Here is a 26,624-nt window from a genome sequence, read left to right as displayed (position 1 = left end):
AAAAAAAAAAAATCTTAGATATCTGTTTATTGTTGAATGGAATTCATGCTCATTCTTTGTGACTAAGGGACCATATGCATGTGCTTCTAGATGAACCACAAAAAAAATCCTAACTATTCTCCTTTTTTACATGTGAATGTGATACATCGAAACTGTTGGTATGAATAAACGGCAATAAACACCATTCACAGACAGAACTGGACCAATATGCAAATACAAAATACAGATCCTAGTTCAACATTTTTATTTGAGTAAATAATAACTAATGGGCGTTGTTAAAGAGGCTGGGATGAAAAATCTAGCAATTAATCTATAGTTAACATTTTTTTTGCAAAAAATATACTTTCACAAATTAAAATAAGATTCAACGGTTGACACATTTGGTAAAATATTTCACTTAAACATTAGGTATTTTGTGTATCAAATGTAAACATCATGCATACCGGAAGTTCCATCCAAAACTTTCTCCTCAATGTCTGTTTCCACCTTGGCATCCTTGTTCAAACGAGCTGAAATATGACAATTACCTTAAAGTACCTACAAATATATTATGTACATACAAAAAAAAATGGTAAAATGGTTTGAAAAAACTTTTATGTTAAATAGATAACTTTTAAGTGAATAATGAAGGTAAATGGCTTTATGGTATTTATAGTATTGATATCCTAATATCAATTATCAATAGGAGTCATCTGCTGGTAGTATTTGAACTACATACCAAGTACTGTATAAGGGTCACTGAATGAAAAAATATCGGTCGATCATGATTTTCAGTAAGCTGTGACTTGAGAGTCACAATTTAAGTTGAAAGTTTTACTTACAAAGTGATATAACCTTTGCCTTAACTGACCAATAAAGCTCTTAGTTTGAAAAAGATCTTAACGCTTATGACTACTCAGAAATGTTAATCTGAAAAAGCGATCATACAATACAAGCATTGATTAGATTGCCCCCAAGGTCCCTAGGCCCAAGTGTTCATCAGTAAATGACATGAGCCTTTGAACTACCGTAATTAAAAAGCATGGAAGATTTCTGAAAATGATTCAAACTAATTTCTAGCTTTGTCAACATAAATGTTGAAACTAACCTTTTTCTAGCTCCGACTTATCTTGAGTAGTAGAGGAGAGAACAGAAAATGTTCTATTCTGACTGTACACCTTGGTTTCCGAGACGCTGTACATGCTATACAAGGTCAGCACTGTTAACCAGGCCTGGGCAACCTACAGAGTTGAAAACACATCTGTTAGATCATAGTAATAAAACATGTTTCCTGCCTTGGTTTCGGAGACGCTGTACATGCTATACAGCGTCAGCACTGTTAACCAGGCCTGGGCAACCTACAGAGTTGAAAACACATGTGTGAGATCATAGTAATGAGAAATGTTTCCTACCTTGGTTTCAGAGACTCTGTATGAGCCGGTGAGGGTCAGTAACATTAACCACGCCTAAGCAATCAAGAGGGTCAACAAAATGTGAGTGAAATAATAACAGACAAAATCTCAATCCTGAAAATCCTGGCACGTAAGTTTGTGTAAAGAGATTTTTCCCAAAAGTAGGGTTAAGGGGCTTAAATCCCTGTTAGCATTGTTTTCAAAGCCATTATTTTGTAAATCAAGGTACTTCTTACTAGTTTAAATCCAAATATCCAGCAAAAAGACAAGCTAAACAAATGAACGAGAGTTTGAAACTGAAAGCACCAATTCCTGATTTGAAGATTAATCCTAAATTCTATGAAATGAAAAAAAGTTTGAGGAAAATTGATATTTATGTTTAAACTAGACATAATAATTATAACATTTAAAGATATTGATAATGCATTAAAATTAAAGAAAGTATTTTTTGGCATCAACCTATATTGAGCGCCTTTAAGGAAAATGAATGTTTACAAAACTTTGTTCATAAATGTCAGTTGATTGATTCATGGCCATAAGGAGCGGAACAAGAGCTGTCACAGAGACAGCGCGCTTGACTATTCCGCCGCTTTTCGGTGTATGGATTGAAAAGTTTTGGCGAAACATGCATGGATCACTGTTAAATTAGATTTCAATGCAAAACATGATGTGCTGAGAAATTTACATAAATTTAATTTGAAAATATTTGTGGTACACAAACTTTAACGTAAATTCTAAGTCGTAAAAGGGGCATAATTTTGTCAAAATGCGTGCTAGAGTTACCTCCTCCTGTGTACAGGTTGGGGGCATGATGGTGAACAAGCTTGCTAAGTTTCAAAGCCAGATGTCAATGGACTTTGAAAATATTTGAGGTGGTACGCACACTTTAACATAAATTCTAAGTAGAAAAGGGGGCATAATTTTGTCAAAATGCTTGATAGAGTTATCTCCTCCTGTGTACTGGTTGGGGGCATGATGGTGAACAAGTGTGCAAAGTTTCCAAGCCATATGTCATTTGACTTTGAAAATATTTCAGGTGGTACACAAACTCTTACAAAAACTTTAACATAAGTGGTTACGCTGACGCCGACGCTCGGGTGACTAGGATAGCTCTCCTTATTCTTCGAATAGTCGAGCTAAAAAGGTGACACAAAATTTCAAAATATTTGTAATTGTAAATTCATAGACTATAGTCCATGCAAATATGTAGATATTTCTATGATGGTCCTTTACATTAAGTTTGTCAAATTTACTCCACTATTTCCTTTGGCATGTTGAGCGCTTTTAGCCTATTCTACAGGAAGTAAATACATTTAAAACAGATATTTGGTTGAAATGATGTTTTTGATAAGAAGCAACCATGAGACTGGGTCAATAGAATCGCAGGTCCGTGCATGGAAGGAAAAAGTAAATCTGGCTTGAGTGAGGTCGGGTTAGCCTTCAGAGTTCAGCTCTTTTATTTTCTGTTTTGGCTGTACACTTTTGTCTTTGAGACACTGGACATGCTATATAGGGCAAGTGTTGTTTGAGGTTCAAAACAGAGGTTGAAGCCATCTGGTTTTGACTTGCATTGTACCTTTAGTTGAAAATTAAATTAATCATTCACAACACCCCTGCCCCTTTTTTATACCCGACTAAAATACTGCATTAGTGTGACGGCCTTCATAACAAATTTTAATCCAACAATATTTCACTTCACAAAAAAAACACTTTACCTGATGTCTGTCCAAATTGGCCGCCACTTTACTATTGTGTCGACACAATTCATCCACAGGTTTTCCAACCAACTCGTACTCTTTGGCAGTCTCAACCCAACTTTGTAGATTCTGAATAAAGGGAGCAAAATTAGGGAAATTATGAACATGTTATTAAGTGATGGTAATATATTTCAAACTTGAGTCCACCTTGTCCAAGGATCCTACCAGCACATGCTTCTTGAACCAATCATGAAAGAGGAGAGTCCGTAAATAAAAATGGTGGTGTAGCATGTTCTTTTTCCAGAGAGAATCTTAAATTTCATTGCAATTTTTTCCCAAAATGGGAACAGCCGCCAAACAGCTTTGTAGTGGAGTAAATTCTTAACTAATTGGTAAAAGCCTTAAATGTGTATGATATTGCATTTTATAATAAAACATAAAGTAACTGGTGCATATAAGTTCTTGTTTATTGGTTTATCAACCTGGGAAAGTGATATCCACTGAAATCAACACAATGACCCCACTAAAAGGATATATTTTAAAAATTTTAACTTTAAACAATACCAATCCCTATTATCAACTAAACTTATTAACTAAAGCAGAGTAAGTACATCGGCAAAGTGAGTATATCGGCAAAGTGAGTAAATCTACAAAGCGACTAAATCGTCATGGTGACTAAATCGACAAAGTGAGTAAATCGGCAGAGTGTAAATCCGCAAAGTGTGTAAATCGGCATGGTGAGTAAATCATTAAAGTAAGTAAATCGGTAAGGATCGGCAAAGTGTGTAAATTGGCAGTGTGTAAATCTGCATGGTCAGTAAATCATTTAAGTTAGTAAATCAGCATGGCTAAAAATGAGTGTACCTCGACTGGTTGTACCTGGCCAGTATTAGAGAACTCCTGCATGTACGGAATCACATCCACAAAATGGTCCGTCTTGTCCCCGGTACGCTTGCTGAAGTACGACGACTGGGGATGGAACTCAGACAGCTTCCCTGACATAAGGAAACACCTTGTGTTGGATTGTCAGTAAAAGCAATAAGAGTAAATAGTTCTTGCACAGGGTGATTGTGATAAAAAAAAACATACTGCAATTCAGAATAGCATTTGAAAGTAAAATAATGGTCATTACCAGTTGCACTAATTTAAGGAAAAGAAGCATTACAAAACACATCAAACGTTACCCATATCTTTCCAGTCATTGAAGTGTTAATGATACCATAGAAATATATTTATGTCATAATGAAGAAACCTGAATGGTTTTCTATGAATAGAACCACAAAGACCATTTTTCTCATTTCATCATTAAACGACAACAAAAAGTACTTGCTAAACGCTAGTGAAGAGCTATGATGAATATTAAATGTATTACCCTGTCTGTCGCTGTTTGCATGACCGACCATGCCATGTACACTAAGGTCAAGTCCAGAGGGAACCAGGTCCTCCCCTGGTCTTTTGGCATCCCGAAACACGTGTTGACTCAACATGGAATCCTTGCTACCGCTAATCATCACGTGGGGGTCCTTGTTCTTAAACAACAGACCTAAAATGCAACAAGACTTCAGGGATCGACACTAACTACAATTCCCCTGGATCATGAAAGGGTGTCCCTTCCTGAAGTCACAAGTCCATTTAACTCTCTTGTGCTACAAATCTGTCAAAAAAATATTTGTTCAGCTTTGAATTATTTTTTAGCTTCAATTTGACATTTACTTTGGGTTCCTATTTAACTTTCTGCTAAAAAATGATGATGTTCCAACAGGACACCTGACTGGAGGTTCTGGGGTTCCTCCAAGAAATGTGGCGTCCTCAGGATCCTGGCACACTGTTGGTGTCGAATGCTGGACTTGTTGTTGAGTAGAAAATATGTTCAATTAACTTAAACAACAAAGAGTCTTAAATGGTACCAATCATAAGACTGATTCTTGTTCTTTAACATCATACCTGTAACACTCAGTCATCATTTGCGACCTTTAAGTCAAGCAGACTGCTTTTATTCCTTCAAATAATGATCAGCATTTGTTTTATTTCTAATTAAAGTTACATTAATTGCAATTAACTAAGTTGCAAGATAATTTATCACCATTGTACATATTGCTTAATTTCTCCAATCTTTTCTTATATTGCATTCCATAACCCTTAAAATTACATTCAAATTAATTGGAAACTCTAATCACATACTTGATGTGACATCTTTATGATCGTCGAATGTAGCAAATGGCACGTAGGGCCTCCTTATATCCCATATGTTGATGCTGCAATCAACGAGGAGGGAGCACGATGCGATATGGAATTTCCGTTGAGGTCGCCATCGGATGCGGGCAAGGGAGGCAATACTGTGTATAGTGTGCAGACATTTGGACTTCGGGACATCCCAGATCTGTAATGGAAAACATGTAAGTGTAATATTACTTTTATTAGAATACAACCTACATTCTCAAACAATGAAATTACAGATAGGTTATCATTAAGTACTAGGCTTAATCATTTAATATTTCAACTTCTGCGGGTGTTTAAAGGTCCGCATACTGCCATTCATCCGATACACAATCCCTGCATCAGATTTTGTATTTACAATGTGTCAGCCTATGAGGTAGTAGTGAGGTAGTAGTGAGGTAGTAGTGAGGTAGTAGTCTAAGGCAGTAATATAACTTGAAGTTATATTTTAATGATTAAGAATGGATTCCTCACTACATTTACTCTGCCCATTCTTAATAATTAAAATGTTACTTCATGTCATTATACTATTACATACATTTGACCATTAGCTTTCTAACATATTAAGTAAAGTTGTATATGAAGATGTATGATCATCTCAGAGTAGTTATACCTAAGGCACAATATTTTGACAAAGCAAAATTAAGCTCCTAAAAAATAAAGACAAAAATTGAAAAATTGAAAAGTCAAATTCAATTGCGTATTGAGTCTGAATTTGAGACTCAAGCCCAAGGCTCAAATCTACATATTTTATTTTTTATGTTAAATTGCTCTTTAAATAGCAGTAAGGGTAAATATTGCTGTATTTGGTAAAAACAAACTGGTCAACAAACAGGCACACATCTTTAGTCATATTAAAGATGACTCAAACTCAGCCTCAAAACATTAGTGAAAATGGGCCCAGCTGAGCCCAGCTCTCACCGAGAGGGCATTGGTTTCAGTTCCATCGGGAGCGCTTTTCAATGGCTTCTACCCGGACATTAGCGTGATTAATACCACAGCATTTTCTTCACAATATTTGCGCTCAAATGAATTGATACAAACAGAAACTCACCTTGATCATTTTGTCCCTGCCGGCAGTTGCGAGCCAGTTTTTGTCCTCGGGATGCCAGTTTATGGCGAACACAGGTCCACTGTGGGCCGTAACCTGCTTCTCTACTTTGTCTGGCCTTCTCATGTCCCAAATCTGAATGTTCATGGATTTTAAAATAAAGTGCTAAACAAATTAAAGTTGCACTGGAACAGTGTTTAAGTTAAATATGATAGTTCAAATAGTTTGGCAGGTTTAATTGAGTTAAGTTTTGTGTCCAGTTTTGAAGTTTATTTTATGTGCTCTCCCCCAGGTAGTTACACTCAGTGCTCAAATAATTTACATGTGAACCAGTTAGCACTGGACAGTCTTTACCAGGTGGCACGAGATTCGCATCCTAGAAATTATCATTATTTTTGCAACTTGCAGGATTATTCGCAAGTGCAGTAACCATTGGTGAGGCTTTCTGCCATGATGCCACGTCACAACCTCCAAGGTCATGGTGTAGTCTATTCCCAAATGTGGACAGCTTTTTGACTGTTCTGCCCTTAACTATCAATAAAGAAAATTAATAATGTCCACAAAGAAAAGGCATGTAAAACTCGTTTTAAATCTGCTAGTGCGATGTTTACATCATCGACAAATCCAACATTACGTTATCCAATTAAATTGGGTGCTTCCGCTGTGATGCTACAGTGGCTTAAAACAATGCGTGTAGACTGTACATCTCAATCAGAATTTAGAAACACATACAATAGGTAAATGCTGCAAAAGTTAACAATCTGAGCATGTTTAAAGGTCATATTTTAAACAACTCATAGGTCCTAATCTGTTGATAATCCTACAATTTCTAAAATCCAATGATTTTTACCCCAAAATAAGCAGTGATGCTGAGGTACGCCAGCGCTGGTCTGTTGATTTCTTTGTCGTAAGGGGCATAATTTGACAATTATTACTGCCTGAGTTATGAGCCTAATGCTATACATGTGTGTCTCTCTCTGGCAACATGCTTGCATATTAGTTAAAAACTTTCATTTAAATATCTTGAACGGCCTTTGAGTTATGGCCAGAGTCAATGATTCTGCATGTTGTGTTTTTAAGGGACCTAACTTGACAATAATTAAGGTAAAAGTTATGGCCTAGGTAAACATGTGCTTAATATCTTTGGCAACATGCCTTAAAAGTTTTATTTGAAAACCTGGAATAGTTTTGAGTAATGGCTAATGTTGAAGATTCAGCAAGATGCCGCAGCTCACCATTGAAACCAAGGCTATCACAAACCATAAATTATTTTCATTTAAAAACAGACAAACTAATAAAAAATAACTCAGTTCCAGTGGAAAAACCCTCCTCATAACAAGAGAGATTTCCTGATTTCCACTACATTAGGGACTAAGAAAACTGACCATGAGTGTGCCAGCTTCATCTGCTGCGGCAAAACCAAAGTAGTTGATTTGTGACGGGCACCACTGAACATCGCGGACACTCGTACTGCCCGTCGTGAAGTTTAGAACTACTTCCTTCTTACGAATATCCTGCAAACAATGGTCAATAATTGATAAGTCACAGATATATAACATATAATAGCATATATTATTTATTCTGACATGGTTATCATGTAAATTAAGAGAACATTTTGGGGCAGCATCTGTTTGGAAGATAGTATTATAAAATTATGATGACATCACATTCTGTTGCAATGTTACTTTTAATATTTTGCTGTGTTAGAGCCTTATTCAATTGCCTAAATCATTTCAGACAAAGTTTGAATGAAAATTTTACAACTTTTTTATGATGAGATAAAATGATATATACATATAGCATGAACAACTTTTTTTATCAACAATCCTTACAATTTTCCAGTAAAATGTAAGATTTTTTTAACTAACATGTAGCTTCATCTGTCCGTCCTGGGAGGCACTCAACAGAAATCTGTGCTCACTCTCATGAAAGCAAACTCTGTTAACCGTCCGTTTGTGCTCCGTAAACACATGCTCTGAAACGTTGTTAAGAATTGGATTTACAGAGAAGTATCCCTGTTGTTACAAGAAATGTTGACAGTCTGCCGGATCAGCTGTATTTTATCCATCACTGACACAAATAGTTGAGACCCTCTGAGTTGATGTACCGAGATGCCTATTTATTAATCAATGGTCACCGCTTATTTCCATTGACCTCAATCAAGTTAATCTACGAATCAAGGGCTTCATAAAGTGTGCCACAATAATCATCATTGAACTAATGTGCATCTAACAGTGAAAACTAGGTATACAATTTTTATTAGACATAGAAGAACAAACCATTCTCAGACATATTTGCCTCTAAACCATCTTCTGGTGAATAGGTATTATAAGAAAAACAAGACCTGTCACAGTAAGTGAGGAATGCCCCAAAAATGCAATTACTGTTATGTACATTCAGGAAAGCAAACATAAGCTATAAGCATATGCCAGATCATGAAGGTTGACCTTAAGTGTAGAGGAGTGATGAAGTAAGTGAAGTAAGAGGTAGGGACGTGGTTGTTGTAAACGACACTGGTCTTTATGTACTTAACAAATGTGCCAAAACCCTTTCATATCCCTCCTTGAATGAAGCAAAATTTCAGGCCTGAAATGCCAACTATACTTAATCCATGTGCATATATGCAGCATTCTATAATGATTAAACACCAAGTGTGACCTTGAACTTTGAGGTAGAGTCGTAAGTCTGGCACACATCACATTGACTTTACGTACCTAACACAGGTGCCTTTTAATTTTCAAATCATTTCCTGCAAGACCAATTTAGCAGCCTGGATTTAGAAAACGACACTGACAATGCTGAAATTTTTATATGCCCACAGTTTTGGTCATAAAAATAGCTCGTCCTGATATTTTTGAATCTGTGTAAAAAAATATATAAGCATTTAAATTGGGTGATAAGTTAAAAACATTTTCATTCATCAAGTATTCAATTATATGACAATGAACCAGAAGTACATTATTATAGTTAGTTAAATCTTTTTTGGTTAACACTTCATGTCAATATGGTAGAAACAAGAGCCGTCGTAAGACAGCCGCTCGACTACGCCGCTTTGACTTAGAATACAATAACCATGTAATAATACCAAGTTTGGTCTCTTTATGTCAAACCTAACTAAAATTATTCGATACATAAGGTGACTTTGATGCTGCCCTCCCACCAGCCCGCCCAAACAATGACGCAAGTCATTCAAATAACTAGATTTCCCATTATAAAAATGTGGTTAAGAATATACAAATATGCCTTTCAAAGGAAATTAAAAAAAATAACAAAAAAACAAAAATTCAAGGGCCATAATTTTTATTTAGGCTTAAACGGAGTTATGTTTCTTGTTGTAAGATGGTTGTAAATAATTTTGAATTTTATTAAGTGCATTTAATGAACGGTATAGAAGTTTTTTTTATTAAAATCCCAACTTGCCCTTAACTTTTACTTGCCTAAAACTTTAACCTAAGTCAATCAGGGGCCATAACTTGTATTAAGGATATGGAGTTATGTAACCTCATTGGGTAATGGTCCTGAACAATTGTGTGAAGTATTAAGTCAATTGAATGAAGGGTATAGAAGTTATTAAACAATATCCCAACCTGCCCTAAAACTTTAACCCAAGTTCCATAGTCAATCAGGGGCCATAGTTTGTATAAAAGATCATATGTAGTTATCTAACCTCATTATGTGATGGCTCTGAACATCTGTGTGAAGTATTAAGTCAATTGAATGAATGGTATTGGAGTTTTAAGTGAAAATCCCAACTTGCCCTAAAACTTTAACCTGCCCTAAAACTTTAACCTAAGTCAATCAGGGGCCATAACTTGTATTTAGGATAATATGGAGTTATGTAACCTCATTGTGTGATGGTCCTGAACAACTGTGTGAAGTATTAAGTCAATTGAACAAAGGATATAGAAGTTATTAATAAATATTCCAACTTGCCCTAAAACTTTAACCTAAGTTCCATAGTCAATCAGGGGCCATAAGCTGTGTAAAGAATAATATGGAGTTATCTAACCTCATCATGTGATGGCCCTGAACAACTGCGTGAAGTATTAAGTCAATTGAATGTAGGGTATTGAACTTATAAGTGAAAATCCAAACTTGCCCTAAAGTAGTATTTTTGATTTGTGAATGAGGACTCAATTTAGTTCAGACCTATTTTTTAGTAAGAGAGAGAATACTCAGTTATTTGGATGTATTTCCTGCCTTGGAATAATCACACTTCCTGGATTTGAAGCCCTGAACATTGGTAAATATGCAACACACAAAAAAAACCAATTTTCAAACACAACTACACAGATAAAAATAAATGTGTTCAATTTCATTTAAAAATAAATTATAAAGTGCTTTACAATGGTTACAATATGTAAAATTAAAGTGAGCGAAAACTGCACTAGTTTAAAGCTGCACTCACACAGATATACCGTTTTTACAACTTTCTTATTTTTTGTCTTGAAAAGAGCAAATTTTTGCGTTAATACCTGCAAACCTATGATAAAAGATTGCTGACAAATGATCAGAATGCAGATTTTCATATTTCAATTCAAAATTTAATGTTTTACGGCTTAAACCGCTATAAAACATCATTTTTTTAACTTAAACATAAAAATCTGCGATCTGATTTTTTGTCAGCTGTCTTATAAAACTGGTTTCCATGCATTTTCCGCAATAATTGGCTCGTTCCAAGACAAAAAAAAAAGTTGTCAAAATGCTCAATCTGTGAGAGTGCAGCTTTAAAGAGGGATAAAAAAACATACAAATATGACTGTGTGTCCTCCACTTCAGCCAACATACATGTATTAGCAACCAAACATGAGTGGAACAGATCTTGCCATTGTCACATGCAATTTGTAAGCAAATATTGTACTTACTTGAAATAGACATCTCTATTGCAAAAGTTTGTAGATACAAAAATTGACTCTCAGGAAGGAACTGATTTTTAAACATGGAATTGCCAATCAATTGCTTTAACATGCATAATGACTATAATTGATTATTCAAACATAAAGCAAATATTTGAATAGTCTAACAGACACGTTCTGTTTTATCAACAAAATAAAGCCGTTTTTAAGAGACATTAACAATTAAAACTCTTCAGAAGAGATCAAAATAAAATAATCTAAATCATGGTGTATACTATAGATTACAGCTATAAGAAAATCTGGCAAAGTTGCAAGCTAACAAACACCAAAAAATTTAATGGTGAACCAAGCCTCAACTGTCATCAGAAATGAGTACATTCATACCAAATATTACAATGAACCGAACACAGTCATTCTCCCCCGTTATATGTTTTAAAAAAAATGTCTGCAACTAAAACAAATTATTCCTAGTTCATTATGCAGCGTACGATAGATCGTATAAATAATCTTGGCATAAGTTGTTTCAGTTTTGCTTATTCCTTTTGTACTAAACACTTGAAAGAGACTTTACCTATTTTTGTCACTATTTTTCCCTGATTATTTTCAATCCTAGAATATTATCTACAGAAAAGTTCAGTACCTTGTTTACAGCGAGTTGGTTTGTTCAGGTCCCAAAGCACAACTGCGCCATTTGTGGCCCCGGTTGCCAGTAGATTGTCTGAAAAGGCATTTAAGTTTGTTAGGGCTATTCCATAGTACCACCGCAGTAAAGGCACTTTTAAAACATACCACCCCCCTACAGAAGCAAATTTACCCTTTCAGGGTCCAAATTAGCAAAAAAAACACCCACCCATAAACTATTTAAATAATTGCCTTCCCCTCCGTGGGATATATGTTTTACTGGAATAGCCCTTACACAGACCGGTATTATATCATTTTAAAACGTACACCATGTGCTTATATGATCTGTAGAAAGACATCATTTTTTATCAACATAAGAACTAAAGTTCTCCTGCGTAAATATCGGCTGTGTTTGTGCTATAATTATAATTCCAATGAAAAAGAGAATAACAATGCAGGCTTTATTTTGAATTTAACAGATGAAGTCAATATACCTTACAATTGCACTAAAAGTGACACTCTTATTCAAAATCAATACAAACACATGTATAACAAACATAAATTTTGATTGATAAACCCTCAACTACTTAATATATAATGCATTTTTGGAAAATATTGATTGCTGATAACAATATTTTACCCGTGTAATTTATAGCTGAAAAAGCAAAAATATTAAATGATTGGTGAATGCTTAAAGTATCATGTACAGGCCTTCCAGCAGCCACTAACAAAAAAGTAGGAAAAAAGTAGGAGGTTTTCTGACAGAAAAGAAGGAAATAAGAGGAATATTTTTTACAAAAAAGTAGGAATATTTTTGGTTAAATATGTAATTATTAATAGCTATTAACTTACCTAGAGGAGATGTTTTTAATGCAAAATCATACCATTCTATATGCCACATTGAATATTTTAGTGAATGATGCTTGGTCGGTTTCTGTTGCTGAACTGTGTGGGTGAAAAGATGATGCATGTCAAAGTGGAACATGTTGCCACACCTTTCAACAACAGAAACCAGCCAGTTTGACATCTTTTGTTCATTTTCTGCAAATAAAACTAGCACAAAGATCAAACTTTAATTTTTTGGCGGACTTTATTTTCAAAAAAGTAGGAACAGTAGGAGTTTTTTAGAAAAAAGTAGGAAAAAGTAGGAAGCTGTTAAAAAAGTAGGAAAAAGTAGGAACGCTGGAAGGCCTGCATGTATGTATAATGTTATTTACTATTCATGTTGTTTATTTTAATGTCCATGTAAGTGCACTGTTACTGAAATAAATCTATCTATCTATCTATCTATCTATCTATCTATCTATAAAGATTTACTGCGATCTTCTATCGTCTCATAAGGTAGCAATACCATTAGTTCTGCATATTACCTTCAAATTAAACTCAGTACCCTTCATAAGCACAATTGTTTTCGACATTTGTTCATCCTTTTTTGGTATTTTAAAAGAATTCTATTAAATGTCTTCAAGCTTATTTAGGAGTAATAGTGCACCTTTAATTTCTATGAAAGTGCTATGTTCCATAATCATATAACGTGCTAAAATACCATCAATGTTATTCCATGCAATGTCAAGGGCACAGTAGTTAAGGTTGACATGTTTGCCAACACGCAGGTTAAACTTCTCCTCAAAACAGTCATCTTCCACATTGTAGATCTTAAAAACTGGAAAAAATAAATATTGTTATTGAAAGTGAAAAAAGAATAAATGTACTTCGATAATTTATAAAAGAAATTCAATGACTAGTGAACTGGAACAATAAGAAACATATTTAAAAGGGTGTTCAAGAATTTGTTTGTTTTTGGCATCCTGTGAAACATGTTTTACATGAAAAAGGAATATAAAAAACCTTGAAATTATCTATGACCTTCACAACATGTAACACCATTGGTGCAGCCCAATGAAATCAATGACATCATATCTCTCGCTTATGTCATACTTGCTATAGAACCAACTCATGCTCCCTGCAGTTCTAATAGACTTCTTTAAATTACATGCTAATAAAACTGGTTTTAAGATCCAGCTTTGAAGTAATTACTGTAATAATGTTGTTCAGACAAGGTCATATTTAACAAAATTATTTATAAGCCCCTTTTTTTCCATTTCATGTGAAAAAGATTTGGGTCTTCAACAATTTGTTAATACCTGTCCTTCCCCCGACCACAACCTGTGTTCCATCCCTGTTCTGAGCTATCGCACTGATTGGTCCACCACAATTTACGGACATGGTCACAGGATTTGATGATGCAACTGCCAAAAATAACAAAAACACAAAGGTTACATTTTATTCATTAAAAAAACTGCTTGCACCATGTATGTTTTCCAAAAATAAGTACTGCAAATAAAGAGAACAATTAAGTTAAGGCTAGAAATATGACCTACTTCTGTATCAAGACGATTCGACCCATATAACCAATTATATGTATGTATGATATCAACATACCCCTGGTAGTCAGTATTGAAGCTGCAGAAGTGAGTTGAGCAGTTCAAAATTTTAGGATATCTTCATCTTAAGTTTATACTTATTTATTTTAGCATGATTGTGAACACAGCTGAAAGCTGATAAGAATAACTCTCAATCCCTGGGTAAAACCAGTACTCCTGGTGTCAACTTAAAGAGGCCATGAGAAAGAATCCCCTGATGGGGATCATACCCGCAACCTCTTGTGTGAGAGGCAGACACCGAAATCACTCAACCACTCTCACCTACTTCATCTTAGATCATTTCATGTCATGTCCCAGCCTGGGCGCATGTGTGTTTGGTTTGTGGTCACCAAGCCCGACAAGTGGGTTTCCTCCAGGTACTCTGGTTTCCCCCACAACACAAGACCACACTCTCCCGTAAAATTGTGCCAACAAGACTGATTAATATATACCGTAGTAATAACTTGTTTCACATTAATAAATATGTTTAAACTAAACTAAGAAAACTAGTTAAATTGGGTCGAATTCCTTAAAGCTGCACTCTCACTGATTGAACGTTTTGACAACTTTTCTTTGTTGTCTTCGAACGAGCCAATTTTTGTGAAAATCCATGGAAACCTGAGTGATATAATACTGACGACAAAAAATCAGATCACAGATTTTTATATTTAAGTTAAAAAATTAATGTTTTATGCCTTTTTCTTAAACCGTTAGCAATGATGACAAAAACATTCTTACATTAACCATAAAACATTAATTTTTGAATCGAAATATGAAAATCTACAATCTGATTTTTAGTCAGCAATCTTATAACATTGGTTTGCAGATATTTACGGAAAAACTTGCTCTTTCCAAGACAAAAAATAAAAAAGTTGTTAAAATGGTAAATCTGAGAGAGTGCAGCTTTAAATCACATTGCACATACCTCTGTCATGCACCATCCTGGAGATGTTCTGCGACACGGCCTGCATGTTGCTAGCAAAGAGAACAGGAGTCAGGCCAAGATTCTAAAACTTTCCCATCATGCACATCTAGAAAAATAAGTATTTTAAAGTTAACTGCTGCAACAATAGATATGTAAGAGTATCAAAGTATATTTAAGACTTATTCAAAATGTTAAAACTTTTTTGATGAATATTTTAGAAAAATAATAATGTTTTTTAAAAAAAAGGCAAAAAAGGTTTTCTTAACGACCGCTCCTATATTTTCCACCCAAAATCGGAAAGAATACCAAAAAACGCATTTGTTAATTTATTAGTAAAGATGCAGATAATGTGAACATTTGATACCAAACAACTTAAATGCATGTTATTATATCAATTTATATGTCTTTGCCAGCTTCCAGAACTATTCAACTAAATACATTTATTTCTTTTAAAACATTTCATTCTGGAACCTCTCCAATTTAAGGAACCCTGAATATATCTGAGATTTTTTCGATAACTCAGAAAGGCCTGGTCATCATAACTGGCAGATTTATAAAATATTACAAATTTTAAGACAGGTTATATCTTAAGTTTCTATACTTAACGTCATTTTAGGAAATATTGTGAAAGTTTCATGAAATTAATTAAATTAAATATTTTCTTGCTGGGTCAATTTTATTTACCACAAATTGAAATGAAAAAAGGAGAACAAATTGCTTAGACCTTAAAGGAACAAAAACATTTGGGGTTTTAAGTGTGTGTTTTTATATATGTAGTTTAGAACTTTTAAAGCTTTATACAGAATCTAATACTTTAACACCATTTTCCAATGATGACAAAAACATTCTTACATTAAGCAGGGATGTGATTGACCTGGCAGCTGGAGGGCTGAAACATTTTCGGCCTTGGGTTTATGGGGCGCTCTTGGGGTCAAAAGCGCACTGCTGTAGAAGAAAATGGCTTTTTAGAAGCTCTTTTGAGGGCTCTCCTGACTTTAAATATGAAGCAAACTTGAATATTAACTTAAAAAACTGAAAGCAACCAAATAATTTTTTTCAGGTAAAAAAAGAATATATATATATATTTTTTTTTTTTTTTTTTTGGAGGGGGGGTCTCTAGGGGCCATTAGATCCGCGGAATTCCGCGAATTCGCGGACAAATCACATCCCTGATTAAGGCTGATAAAAAAGGCCTACCTACCCTACATGTTTTTGAAAAGGATGTAACCGGTAAACCCTAACCAAACCATTTTTTGGCCTTATAAAAAGTTTTCTATTAAAGATGTACTCTTACTCCCAAATAAAATATACCATAATTAATGTAATTGTTTTTATATATACCAAAAAGGATGAATTAATTTCAAAAACAATGCTTCTTATGAAAGATACCGATTTTAATTTCAAAGAAAGGTGCAGAAAACAAGGTAATTCTACATTATGAGACGAGAGTAGATCACAGAAAATCTTTAAGAAATCACAAATCATTTCATATTCTTGCGTTTTCAGCTATTTGATACATGGTTACAATCTTGCTATCAGTAATTAATATTTTCCATAAATGCATTATTTAGAAAGTAGTTAAAGGTTTATCACTCAAATTTATGTTTGTCATACAAGTGTATATATTGATTTTGAATAAGAGTGTCACTTTAAGTATTTAAATAGAAATTATATTGGAAAGAAGGTTCTCTGCTCCAGTATTTAGTTGAAATAAATTGTTGTTGTTTTATTTCTCCTGCCTGCTCCAATATCTTTCTGCAAAAATCTGATGATGAAAAAAAAAGATATGATATCGCCTAAAGGCTAAATGTTGAAAAAGGGCCATTTTTTCCAACTTAAATCTACAATGTACTGTAGAATTTAGAGGAACTGTTCCTCAGTGTCACTCTGATTTTAATGAGCTGACTATTTTACCATGTAAGGAGAAACTATAAACTTGTTGACACCTTTCAGGCAAGCATATCTATAGTGTTAACTGATAATGACTTTAATTACTCTACAATTTTGTTAGGTAAACAAACTAATTATCAACAAGTGCAAAGACAGTGACAGATCGTCAGATGTCAACATCTGAGACTGTAGACAAATTGACTATAACCTGAGGCTGATTACAAACTTGATTACATTGTTTTCAAAGATTTTCATGTTTAAACTTCAATCTTTTTTATATTAATGAAGTTTTACTATACTTATAATTACATTAATTGGATTTGGAACAGTCTATGGCTAACTGAAACAGCTTCACGAATCATTTGAAAAACAAAACGTAAGTTAAATAATTTCAGACCGTTTTTTAATGTAATTCGAGTCAATTTTATTATCTGCCTGCTAAAAAAGATCATGAAACAGATACACTATTGAATTAATGTGTTTCTAATGTAGTTGAAATATAGTTTTTATATACTATATACAACTGATAAATCAACATTTATTTAAGTTAGATTTTTTATTTATTCACTGATACTTATCTTCCATTGCATGCTGTTTAGCACTTATCGTACCTGATGTAATGAACATTTGGTTTGTTACCTGATGTTTGTTTCAACAGACACCACACATTTAAGCAAAAAATCAATTTTACTTTCGTTGTGACTTAAGAATGGTTCGATAGAATATGAGTACTAATCTAATAGACTGGTTTGAGCTATCTGAGTCTTGTAGGCGCTTACATTTAACACATTATATAGAAAATCAAGCGCTTAAACAATTAAACATAACAAGAACCAGTCCATTTGTATTTGGCTTACTTAAACTTCCGGCGAATCTTTGATTATTTTGTTTTGTTTTTTTTACACAAATTAGTATATCAGACATTGTATATTTACAGATTTTGCGTTAAAGAAATAATCATGGACTTCATACCTTTTAACCAAAATACGAACCTAAAGCAAAGTGATGGGTCTGGTAGGAAAAATTCGCCAAATCAGAATATGAAAGCCCAGTCTTTCGGAGGGTCAGCAAACAAAATGCCGTCGTTTGGTAGCCCTGCACTTCCATTTGGCAGCCCGGCTATGAATAACTCAGGAAACGCATATAACAGAACACCTAGTCCAAGGCATCAGTCACCTTATTCACCGAGAGGGTATAATAATGGACATAGTGGACGTGGCTATAATCATCAGGGTTATAACAGTAGAAATTCAGGACATTTTCAACATAATTCAATGAGTCCAAGACATCAGTTTAGTCCCAGTCACGGTCCACCCATGAAATACTCCCCATACAGTCCAGTGGAATACCAAAGGCAGATGTCAGAACCTGCCAATTTCAAGACTCCACAAAGCTTTGGTCGAGGCAATGGCAGAAAGTCGTTCACAAAAACATTTGAAAAGGTATAAATTGGATCCAAAGTATTTAACATGATTATATCAATATTTGCAAAACAAGTTTAGTAAAATATTTTTTTAAGTTAGAATGCAAAAGGTGTTCAAAGTCTTTCATGATATATAAGCATTTGAATTCAATTGGAGGCAAATATGATCACAAACCCAACTGACATCAATTCTAGCCGAGAATCGAACCATATCTCATTGTAAAAGAAACAGCAAATGTTGATAGTTGTATATAGTATTGCCATAGCAAGATGTCGTAACAACATACAAGATTTTGAAAACATTCCTAAAACTTTATATTTTATACATGTATGTGAGTTCAATAACTTTGTCTAGTGCTAAAATCTTTTTATATAAATACAGTCTTGTATTTCAATTTGATGTTTGAGGCTTCTGAATTTTTTTTTTTATATTCTTAGTAATCTAACATGTTATTTTCAATCATAAATGTCAAGAAAAATGCATAACAATTGATTACATATTTTTTCACAGACACCAAGATTTAATTGTAATCCCGGCGGAAGTAATAGTATTGAGGATTATTACAATTCAAGTATGGTTGAGGATCCATGGCATAATCTTAATCCAGTCTTAGTTCAGACATAGAACCACATTGATCGGACGCAAGGATTTTTACTGGAATTTTAACCGATTGGATTTTATATCATGGAGACATCTTTGGGATGATAAGATTTGCTGAATTGTGGAAAGAAAAATATGTGTGTGGTTTTGTGGCTGTTATAACAGCATAATTCATTATATATGCAGAAAAGAATGTTACAAACCTTGTAAGGATCTGATCTCACTAAATAGGTTGATATGCTGTAATGCATGTATGTAAACTATATGTAATGAAGAGTTATAATTTACAGTACCATACATGGCATGAAACTGTTGAAGTGAGTTTATTAGGAAACTGCAGCAGTAAAAGTATGTTTCTAATCTGTATATATTAAAATATAAACCGCCATCTCATAAAGAAAATAGAAAAGGCAGCGATCACTTCATCATGATTAGGGCAGGGACAAATTGAAACATTCATTACATCTCTCATAAATTTGCGTTATTTTATATTTTACATTTTATGCTGATTAAATTTGAAGTGGATGAATTATTGTAAATACCTTGAATTTTATTACCACTTTGCTTTTATGTATGAACATATTTATATATATATTCATCTGTATCACCTTGAGTTCTCCTACTTGCATTAATTACAGGATTCATTACAATACAATGTTAGTTACTAATTGTTATCATCTATGACATTTTGGTAATAAATAAGCCTTTGTTATGATTTATAAATAAAATTTGAAACACCTAGTAAATCTTCATACTGCTACCTAAATTTAACCGTCAATACAAGAATTATATCAATTTTGTTTAAAATTTGGACCCAACGGGCATTCACTATAATTATTTATTAGTCTTATTGATCAGGGTTTGATCTTAAGATTTCTGGAAGGGTGCTGCACCATGTGTCTTTAGCTCGACTATTCGAAGAATAAGGAGAGCTATACTACAGTCAGTACTCACCCTGGCATCGGCGTCACACCTTGGTAAAGGTTTTGCGTGCAAGCACACAAAGGTTAATTTCTCAGCAACTACTTGATGTATTGCATTGAGACTTCATACATTATGGTACTCAACCATCCAACCTACTTAATTTACCAAGTTAGATAGCTCTAGTTTGCATTTAATGCAAATAATTGCCCTTTATTATTCGACTTAGAAATTCTGGTTAAGGTTTTGCATGCAAGCACACATAGGTTAATATCTCAGCAACTACGTGAGGTATTGCATTGAGACTTTATACAATGGTACTCAACCATCCAACCTACTTAATAAACCAAGTGAGATAACTCTTGTTTGCATTTAATACAAATAATTGCCCTTTATTATTCGACTTAGAAATTCTGGTTAAGAATTTGCGTGCAAGCACACATAGGTTACCGGTAATATCTCGGCAACTACTTGATGTATTGCATTGAGACTTCATACAATGGTACTTAACCATACAACCTACTTAATTTACCAAGTTAGATAGCTCTAGTTTGCATTTAATACAAATAATTTCCCATTATTATTCGACTTAGAAAGTCTGGTTAAGGTTAATATCTCAGCAACTACTTCAATTGTATTGCATTGAGAGTTTATACAATGGTACTCAACCGTCCAGTCTACTTAAATAACCAAGTAAGATAACTCTAGTTTGCCTTAATTTCAAATAATGGCCCTTTTTATTTGACATAGAAATTCTGGTTAAGGTTTTGCATGTAACCACTTTCAAGTCAATACCTCAGTGAATACATCATCTATTGCATTGAAACTTTATACACAGGCTCCCAGCCATTCAACCTTCTTAATAAATTAAATTAGATAACTCTATCTTGCATATAATATAAATTTTGCCCCTTTATTATTCGACTTCGCAATCATGGTTAAGGGTTTGCATGTAAGCACATGTAAGTCAATAACTCAGTATACAACTTGATGTATATTGCATTGAGACTTAACACAACGATACCCAACGTTCAAGCATACCACATTTTAAGTCAATATCTCAGCAAATACTTTGTGTATTTCCAACTATCCAACAGACTGAACTAATCAAGTAAGATAACTCTATTTTGCATATAATGTAAATTATGGGTCTTTGTGACTTTCTCACACTGAAAAGCGACAGAATAGTCGAGCGCGCTGTCGCTGTGACAGCTCTTGTTAAACATGTACCATACTTTATCTTAGAGCAGGTACTGAAAAATGTCTAGCCTAGGGTTAAATTATGAAGCTTAGTACTGATTTCTTAAGTTTCACAGATATTTTGGGAAAAAGACAAAAAAACATCATTGATCGCATGATAATATATATACCGGTACTAGAGTTTGCGAAATCCGTCTGGCCCTCCATCCAAGCCTGGTAAAATTTGAGAAGGATTCGTAAAATGTGTGCAAAACTTAAAATAGACAAAGTACTAAAATGATTGGAAATGTATTTGTACTTATAATCAGTCGCCGGTATACTATTAAACATGACTGTACTGATTATTAAACTGATAGTGAGAAAACTGCTCAACACCCTGCCAAAAGTATGCAATACACATATTAGGATTATAAATATACAATTTTGTTACAGCTTTATTTTCCAGTCAACTTTACATGTACACTTCATGAAAGTACCATAAGACCATAATGGGGCTTGCAACCATGCATATTCAGTGGTCAAAAACTCACCAGGATTTTGTGAATACATCTTATAAATTTTGCAAAAACATATTTTGCAATATGATGTGTTTTAAATTGAGGTAAATTTATTGATCAATTGATAAATTTTGAAATTGGTTTTTGGAGTAAAATATTTTTAATAATATTTTTATCTTACAATGCTAACTATTTTAGCGACGCCATAATTATAACTATAATATTATGAATTTCAATAATTCAAAACATTTGCATAAATCTATTTTGGGAAAAATCATGTTTCAAACGTTAACATATACTTCAGTATGGCATACTCTTGTGCTCTGGAAAAGAAAGTAAGATTAAAAAACGATGGCAAACGAGAAACAATAGATTTTCAAGAGTTATCTTTTACTGCATTCATTTTATCCAAATGTTTAATATAAGATTTTGTTCTTGAACATTTACAAAGCATAGTCATTGACAGTGTTTGTTTTCATTTCAGAGAAAGGCAGATGTTAAAACACTCTGGCCCATGACACCCGGATGAAGGGAATGGACATACTCATCTGTAGCTTTAGATCTTTTTCTTATGGTGGTAGTTTTGAGAATCAGACCTAATTTTGCTATCCATTGAAAACCGATCAATGATTGATTTATAATCGATTGTTTCCATTCTTGTACAAACACTTCACTCTGTTTTGGCTTCACTTTGTTGTGGCTTTATTATTATGTCCCCTTCAAAGAAGTGAGGGTATATATTGCTTGTCACATTATGACCCCCGGTCGGTAGAACAAACGTTGTTCAATTGATAACTAGTGTATGATTGGTTTTACGGACATCAAACTTGGCAGGGAGGTTGGTCAGGGCCAGCCAACGTCCCCAATTTATGTTGAGATCAGTAGGTCAAAGATCACTGTCGTGGTGACTTGACAAAAAAATGCCTGTCCGATAAAATATGCTTGGCCCTACGGTCCTCGGCAGGGAGGTTGGTCATGACTAGCCGATGACCCCTTTTGATGTTGAGGCCAGAAGGTAAAAGTTTTCGGTCGTGATGGCTTTGAACCCCAAAAGTATGCGATTAGTGACTATAGTATACTTGGTTCTGTGGTCCTTAAACTTAAAAGGGTGGTTGGTCATGACCAGCAGATGACCCCTCTTGATTTTAAGGTCAGTAGATCGAAGCATTCGGAACTCCTCGGCCATTTTTTTTTTCAAAAACAACCTCGGATGTATGCCGGTACATCAGTTGAAGTAGTTCGTATTTGTTTGAATTACATCGTTAATTAAATTTAGTGTTTTAGAATTGTATTTATTGATCTAAGTTTAAATTGATTACCAGTGAAGTGTATATTTGCAAACATAAATAAGATTCCCGAGAGTTAAGACATAAAGTTTAACTGCTAAATAAAATTACTACGCGATCTACTTGCAGCGGACTTAAACGTACCTCTTTTTGAGGATGTAAACTGTCCAAATACATCCGAGGTTGTTTTTGAAAAAAAAATGGCCGAGGAGTTCCGAATGTAGATCGAAGGCCATGGTCTCTTTGACCTCGGTCACAAAAAGCTCGTCCGGTTTATAACTGGTGAATGCTTCTACGTACTGTCCTAAAAATGGTAGAGAGGCTAAACATGACCAGCAGATGACCCTTATTGATTTCGATGGCCGAAGGTCACGGTCACGAAGATCTTGAACACCAAAATAAAAGCTACAGTTGGTTTTAAGGTACCTGTAAATGTAACAGTGGAGCGTGGTATTATGATAACATGTCGATATACACCATGCGCATATACACGCTTCATTACCAGTGGATTGTCAAATATCAACTCTATCGTGGAGGACATTTTTTCTGGTTAAAAATAGCGGTGGAACCCACTTCTATACGGTCGTGCATCTTGGCAATTATTTCTGTTTGTTGAGCCACCTTTACTGCGGTGAAATGATTATTTAAATTACTTTGAGTATTAATAATATGCATGGTTAAAATAAATTATATTTATTACAAATATAAAATAAATAACAAATAAATGTATAGACTAGTCTTATATAAGCTTACATTTGCAGCTTCTGTACTATGTTTAACATGATGTCCTGCATATTTGTTTTGTGTATTGTTTGAAAATACGTTTGGGTCAATCAACCAACCATTATCTGTGATACATATTTTGTGATAAACTATTTTGTCAACCGAGGGACTCGTTCACATTTTATAGGATCAGACATCGGAACCTTACACGTGAACTGTGGCAAATTTGCTCGGCACAATGATAAATTATCGTCACAAGTTCAAATAAAAGCGCCACAATTGTTCACAATAAAAATATGACAATTGTTTTTTGCCGAAAGGTGTCAATAATGCCTCACACATTCTCGTTTTTACTGCCGTGCTTGATATATAACCATTCCCGATTAAAATGTGTCAAAAGTCCGATCGAAATCCTGTGACTCGTAGCTGGAAATAAAAAAATGTTAAAACATTCATTCAATCACGACAACAATCAGATATTGTCCAGGAAGCATACCGAATCGGCCGTTCCGAACTAGTCCATTTCGTCCCGATTATTCTGTTCTCAGATTCTGATCCGATGTGCCTTTTGCATGGTAAAAAGGAAACCGATTGAACATTCTGTACCGAATGCGTCCCGATTATCCCGGATGCGATCAGACAAAGACTGAAGCGACGCTGACGGTAGACATCTGCAAGATCTCATTTAATAAGCAACTTAGATTGAACTTAAATTTAACATTAGAAACTACGTAAGTGTTTTGATTAGCCCGATATTTAGCTGACCAATAAGCTGAATGGAATCACCGAGGCATGTCTAAGGATAAGGATAAGATCAGTATTGAATAATGGCCAGCACAGGCCGATCCATGGTCTAGTGGTAACTCACTTTTGACTTTCAATCCAGGGGTCGCAGGTTTGATTCCCCGTCGCATCACTTAAAAAATACTAATCGTCTTCAGGAAGGGACGTTTAATGGGGGTCCCGTGTGACAGTGCTATACACTGGTGCACGTTAAAGAACCAGGGTACCTCAATAAGCCCCTTCCCCCAACCAGGGTTACATTATGTATGTGCACTATGCTACTACAACATAAAATGGCAGAATAACAATCTTAACGGAGGGCCAGCAAGGGCAATGACATATTTCTCCAGTGACGGTTAGGTCGCACCCATTCCACAGGATACAGTCCAGACACCGTTTAGACAACACTACGATTTTGTACATTCTGTATGGATTTGATCCGATACAGCAGTATCTGTCACGACATAGTCAGGATTGGAATGACTTGACACAATCGGCCGAGTTTCCCGAAAGTTACAGGAAGCACATTTCTGTAGGGAGCCATTACGCAATTAAAATGAAACGACTTTATGTTTGTATTTATGAAATTCTGTTCAATATATGTTAGATTGTCCAAATTGCAGAGGAAGTGTGTTGTTGTCGGCGTTGTGCAAAAGCTTACGCTATGGGCATATAAACTCTGAACTTTCGAAGGTATTCAAATAAACATGGAACACAGTATGCAGAAAGATACAGTCCTCTGTACCTAACTATTGTCTAGTTGTATGTTAGACTAAAACAACAGGTTGCGTTTGTTCCGCGGCGCTCTCGTTTATTATCCCTCGCCGAATCGAAGATTTCGGTAGGGGGATATTGTTTTGGCGTTGTCCGTCTAGTCATTCCAGAAAATGATCAGACTTGGTCAGAATGTTTCCCTTGATCAAATCTCGACCACTTTCAAAAGTGGGTCACATTGGGTCAAAAACTAGGAAAAATCTTAGAAAAATCTTTGGAACATACTTAGAGGCATTATACATGGTCAAATATTCATGAAACTTAATCAGAATGTTTTCCTTGATGAACTCTTGGTCGTAAATAAAACTGGGTCACATATGATCGAAAATTAGGTCACTAGGTCAAATCTTAGAAAACAAATCTTGTCCGGAACCATATATCATGGTAAATGATAGGTCAAGTTATGTTCAAAATTGGTCATGAATGTACCCCTTGATGATATATGGACCACTTAAAAAAGTGGGTCACTAGGTCAAATCTCAGAAAAATCTTTGTAACATATTAGAGGCAGTATACATGGATAAATATTCATAAAACTTAATCAGAATGTTTTCCTTTATGAAATCTTGGGACTTATTTAAAACTGTGTCAAATATGATCGAAAATTAGGTCACTTGGTCAAATCTTGTATTTTTTGTCCGGAATGGAAATGATTGGTCGGATTATGTTCAAACTTGGTCATGATGTACCCTTTGATGAAATATGGACCGCTTGTAAAAGTGGGGCACATGGGGTCAAAAACTAGGTCACTAGGTCAAATCTTAGAAAAATCTTTGAAACACAGTAGAGGCATAATGTATTGTCTAATATTCATGAAACTTGATCAGAATGTTTCCTTGATGAACTCTTGGACATGTTTTAAATTGGGCCACATATGATACAAAAAATAGGTCACTAGTTAGTTATTACTTCAGACATATCTGAACTTTCACTTTGAAATCATTCAAATTCATAGAAACTATTTCAAATGTTACTCTTTATACGAAACTTTTATTTCAAATAATTGCAAACAAACTCGGAACTTATATCCAATGTTCATAACGGTCCATTTCTCTGCAGCCATATTACAGGTTAATGTAGGAATATTCAACCTACTTTCCATTTCCAATCCATGAACTTGCCTAATCAGGCGGGGGATATCAATTCAACGAATTTGCTTGTTTATTTTTCGGTACATTTAATTATTTTGTCTGACCAAGAAAATAACATTCTCATTACTTCAATAACTTGAGTTATGCACATAGCTCGGTAACCATATTAGCATGATTGAACTGGATTTCATATGTGCCCGATTCGAATTCTGGTCCTCTTGATTGCCCATGAAGTTTCATTTTGACCGATAATG

The 26,624-nt window shown here is 34.5% G+C and overlaps 2 protein-coding genes across 7 annotated transcripts in view; one reads left to right on the top strand and one right to left on the bottom strand.

Moving 5' to 3' along the window:
* Positions 1 to 17,800, bottom strand: part of LOC128240033 (GATOR complex protein WDR24-like) — a 31,902-nt gene extending 14,102 nt beyond the window's left edge. The window contains exons 1-15 of one of the 5 annotated variants that reach the window (XM_052958295.1): positions 17,683 to 17,727; positions 16,034 to 16,126; positions 15,182 to 15,287; positions 13,978 to 14,082; positions 13,380 to 13,496; positions 11,853 to 11,930; positions 8,225 to 8,331; positions 7,742 to 7,870; positions 6,360 to 6,491; positions 5,270 to 5,468; positions 4,461 to 4,631; positions 3,953 to 4,083; positions 3,107 to 3,217; positions 1,088 to 1,220; positions 444 to 509 (exon numbers count right to left, since the gene is read on the bottom strand). In XM_052958295.1, the coding sequence (XP_052814255.1) occupies positions 444 to 509; positions 1,088 to 1,220; positions 3,107 to 3,217; positions 3,953 to 4,083; positions 4,461 to 4,631; positions 5,270 to 5,468; positions 6,360 to 6,491; positions 7,742 to 7,870; positions 8,225 to 8,331; positions 11,853 to 11,930; positions 13,380 to 13,496; positions 13,978 to 14,082; positions 15,182 to 15,227 (1,525 nt within the window). In that variant the 5' untranslated portion in view covers positions 15,228 to 15,287; positions 16,034 to 16,126; positions 17,683 to 17,727. Of the gene's footprint in view, positions 1 to 443; positions 510 to 1,087; positions 1,221 to 3,106; positions 3,218 to 3,952; positions 4,084 to 4,460; positions 4,632 to 5,269; positions 5,469 to 6,359; positions 6,492 to 7,741; positions 7,871 to 8,224; positions 8,332 to 11,852; positions 11,931 to 13,379; positions 13,497 to 13,977; positions 14,083 to 15,181; positions 15,288 to 16,033; positions 16,127 to 17,682 lie in introns of all 5 variants that reach the window. The other 4 variants (XM_052956878.1, XM_052959031.1, XM_052957624.1 and 1 more) reach the window with 4 other exon arrangements.
* A 124-nt stretch (positions 17,801 to 17,924) lies between these two features.
* On the top strand, positions 17,925 to 23,781 carry LOC128239370 (uncharacterized). 2 transcript variants are annotated; one of them, XM_052956103.1, is made up of 2 exons: positions 17,925 to 18,513; positions 22,198 to 23,781. In XM_052956103.1, exons 1-2 carry the CDS (start codon positions 18,031 to 18,033, stop codon positions 22,240 to 22,242), a joined length of 528 nt encoding a protein of 175 aa, XP_052812063.1. In that variant the 5' UTR covers positions 17,925 to 18,030; the 3' UTR covers positions 22,243 to 23,781. The 2 variants fall into 2 exon arrangements, with proteins under 2 accessions (XP_052812063.1, XP_052811989.1); XM_052956029.1 differs by lacking the exon at positions 22,198 to 23,781 and adding an exon at positions 19,006 to 22,169.
* The last annotated feature ends 2,843 nt before the right edge of the window (positions 23,782 to 26,624 follow it).

The sequence above is a fragment of the Mya arenaria genome, chromosome 1 (assembly GCF_026914265.1).
Source record: "Mya arenaria isolate MELC-2E11 chromosome 1, ASM2691426v1".
NCBI classification, from domain to species: domain Eukaryota; kingdom Metazoa; phylum Mollusca; class Bivalvia; order Myida; family Myidae; genus Mya; species Mya arenaria.
This window is presented reverse-complemented; position numbering and strand designations above follow the sequence as displayed.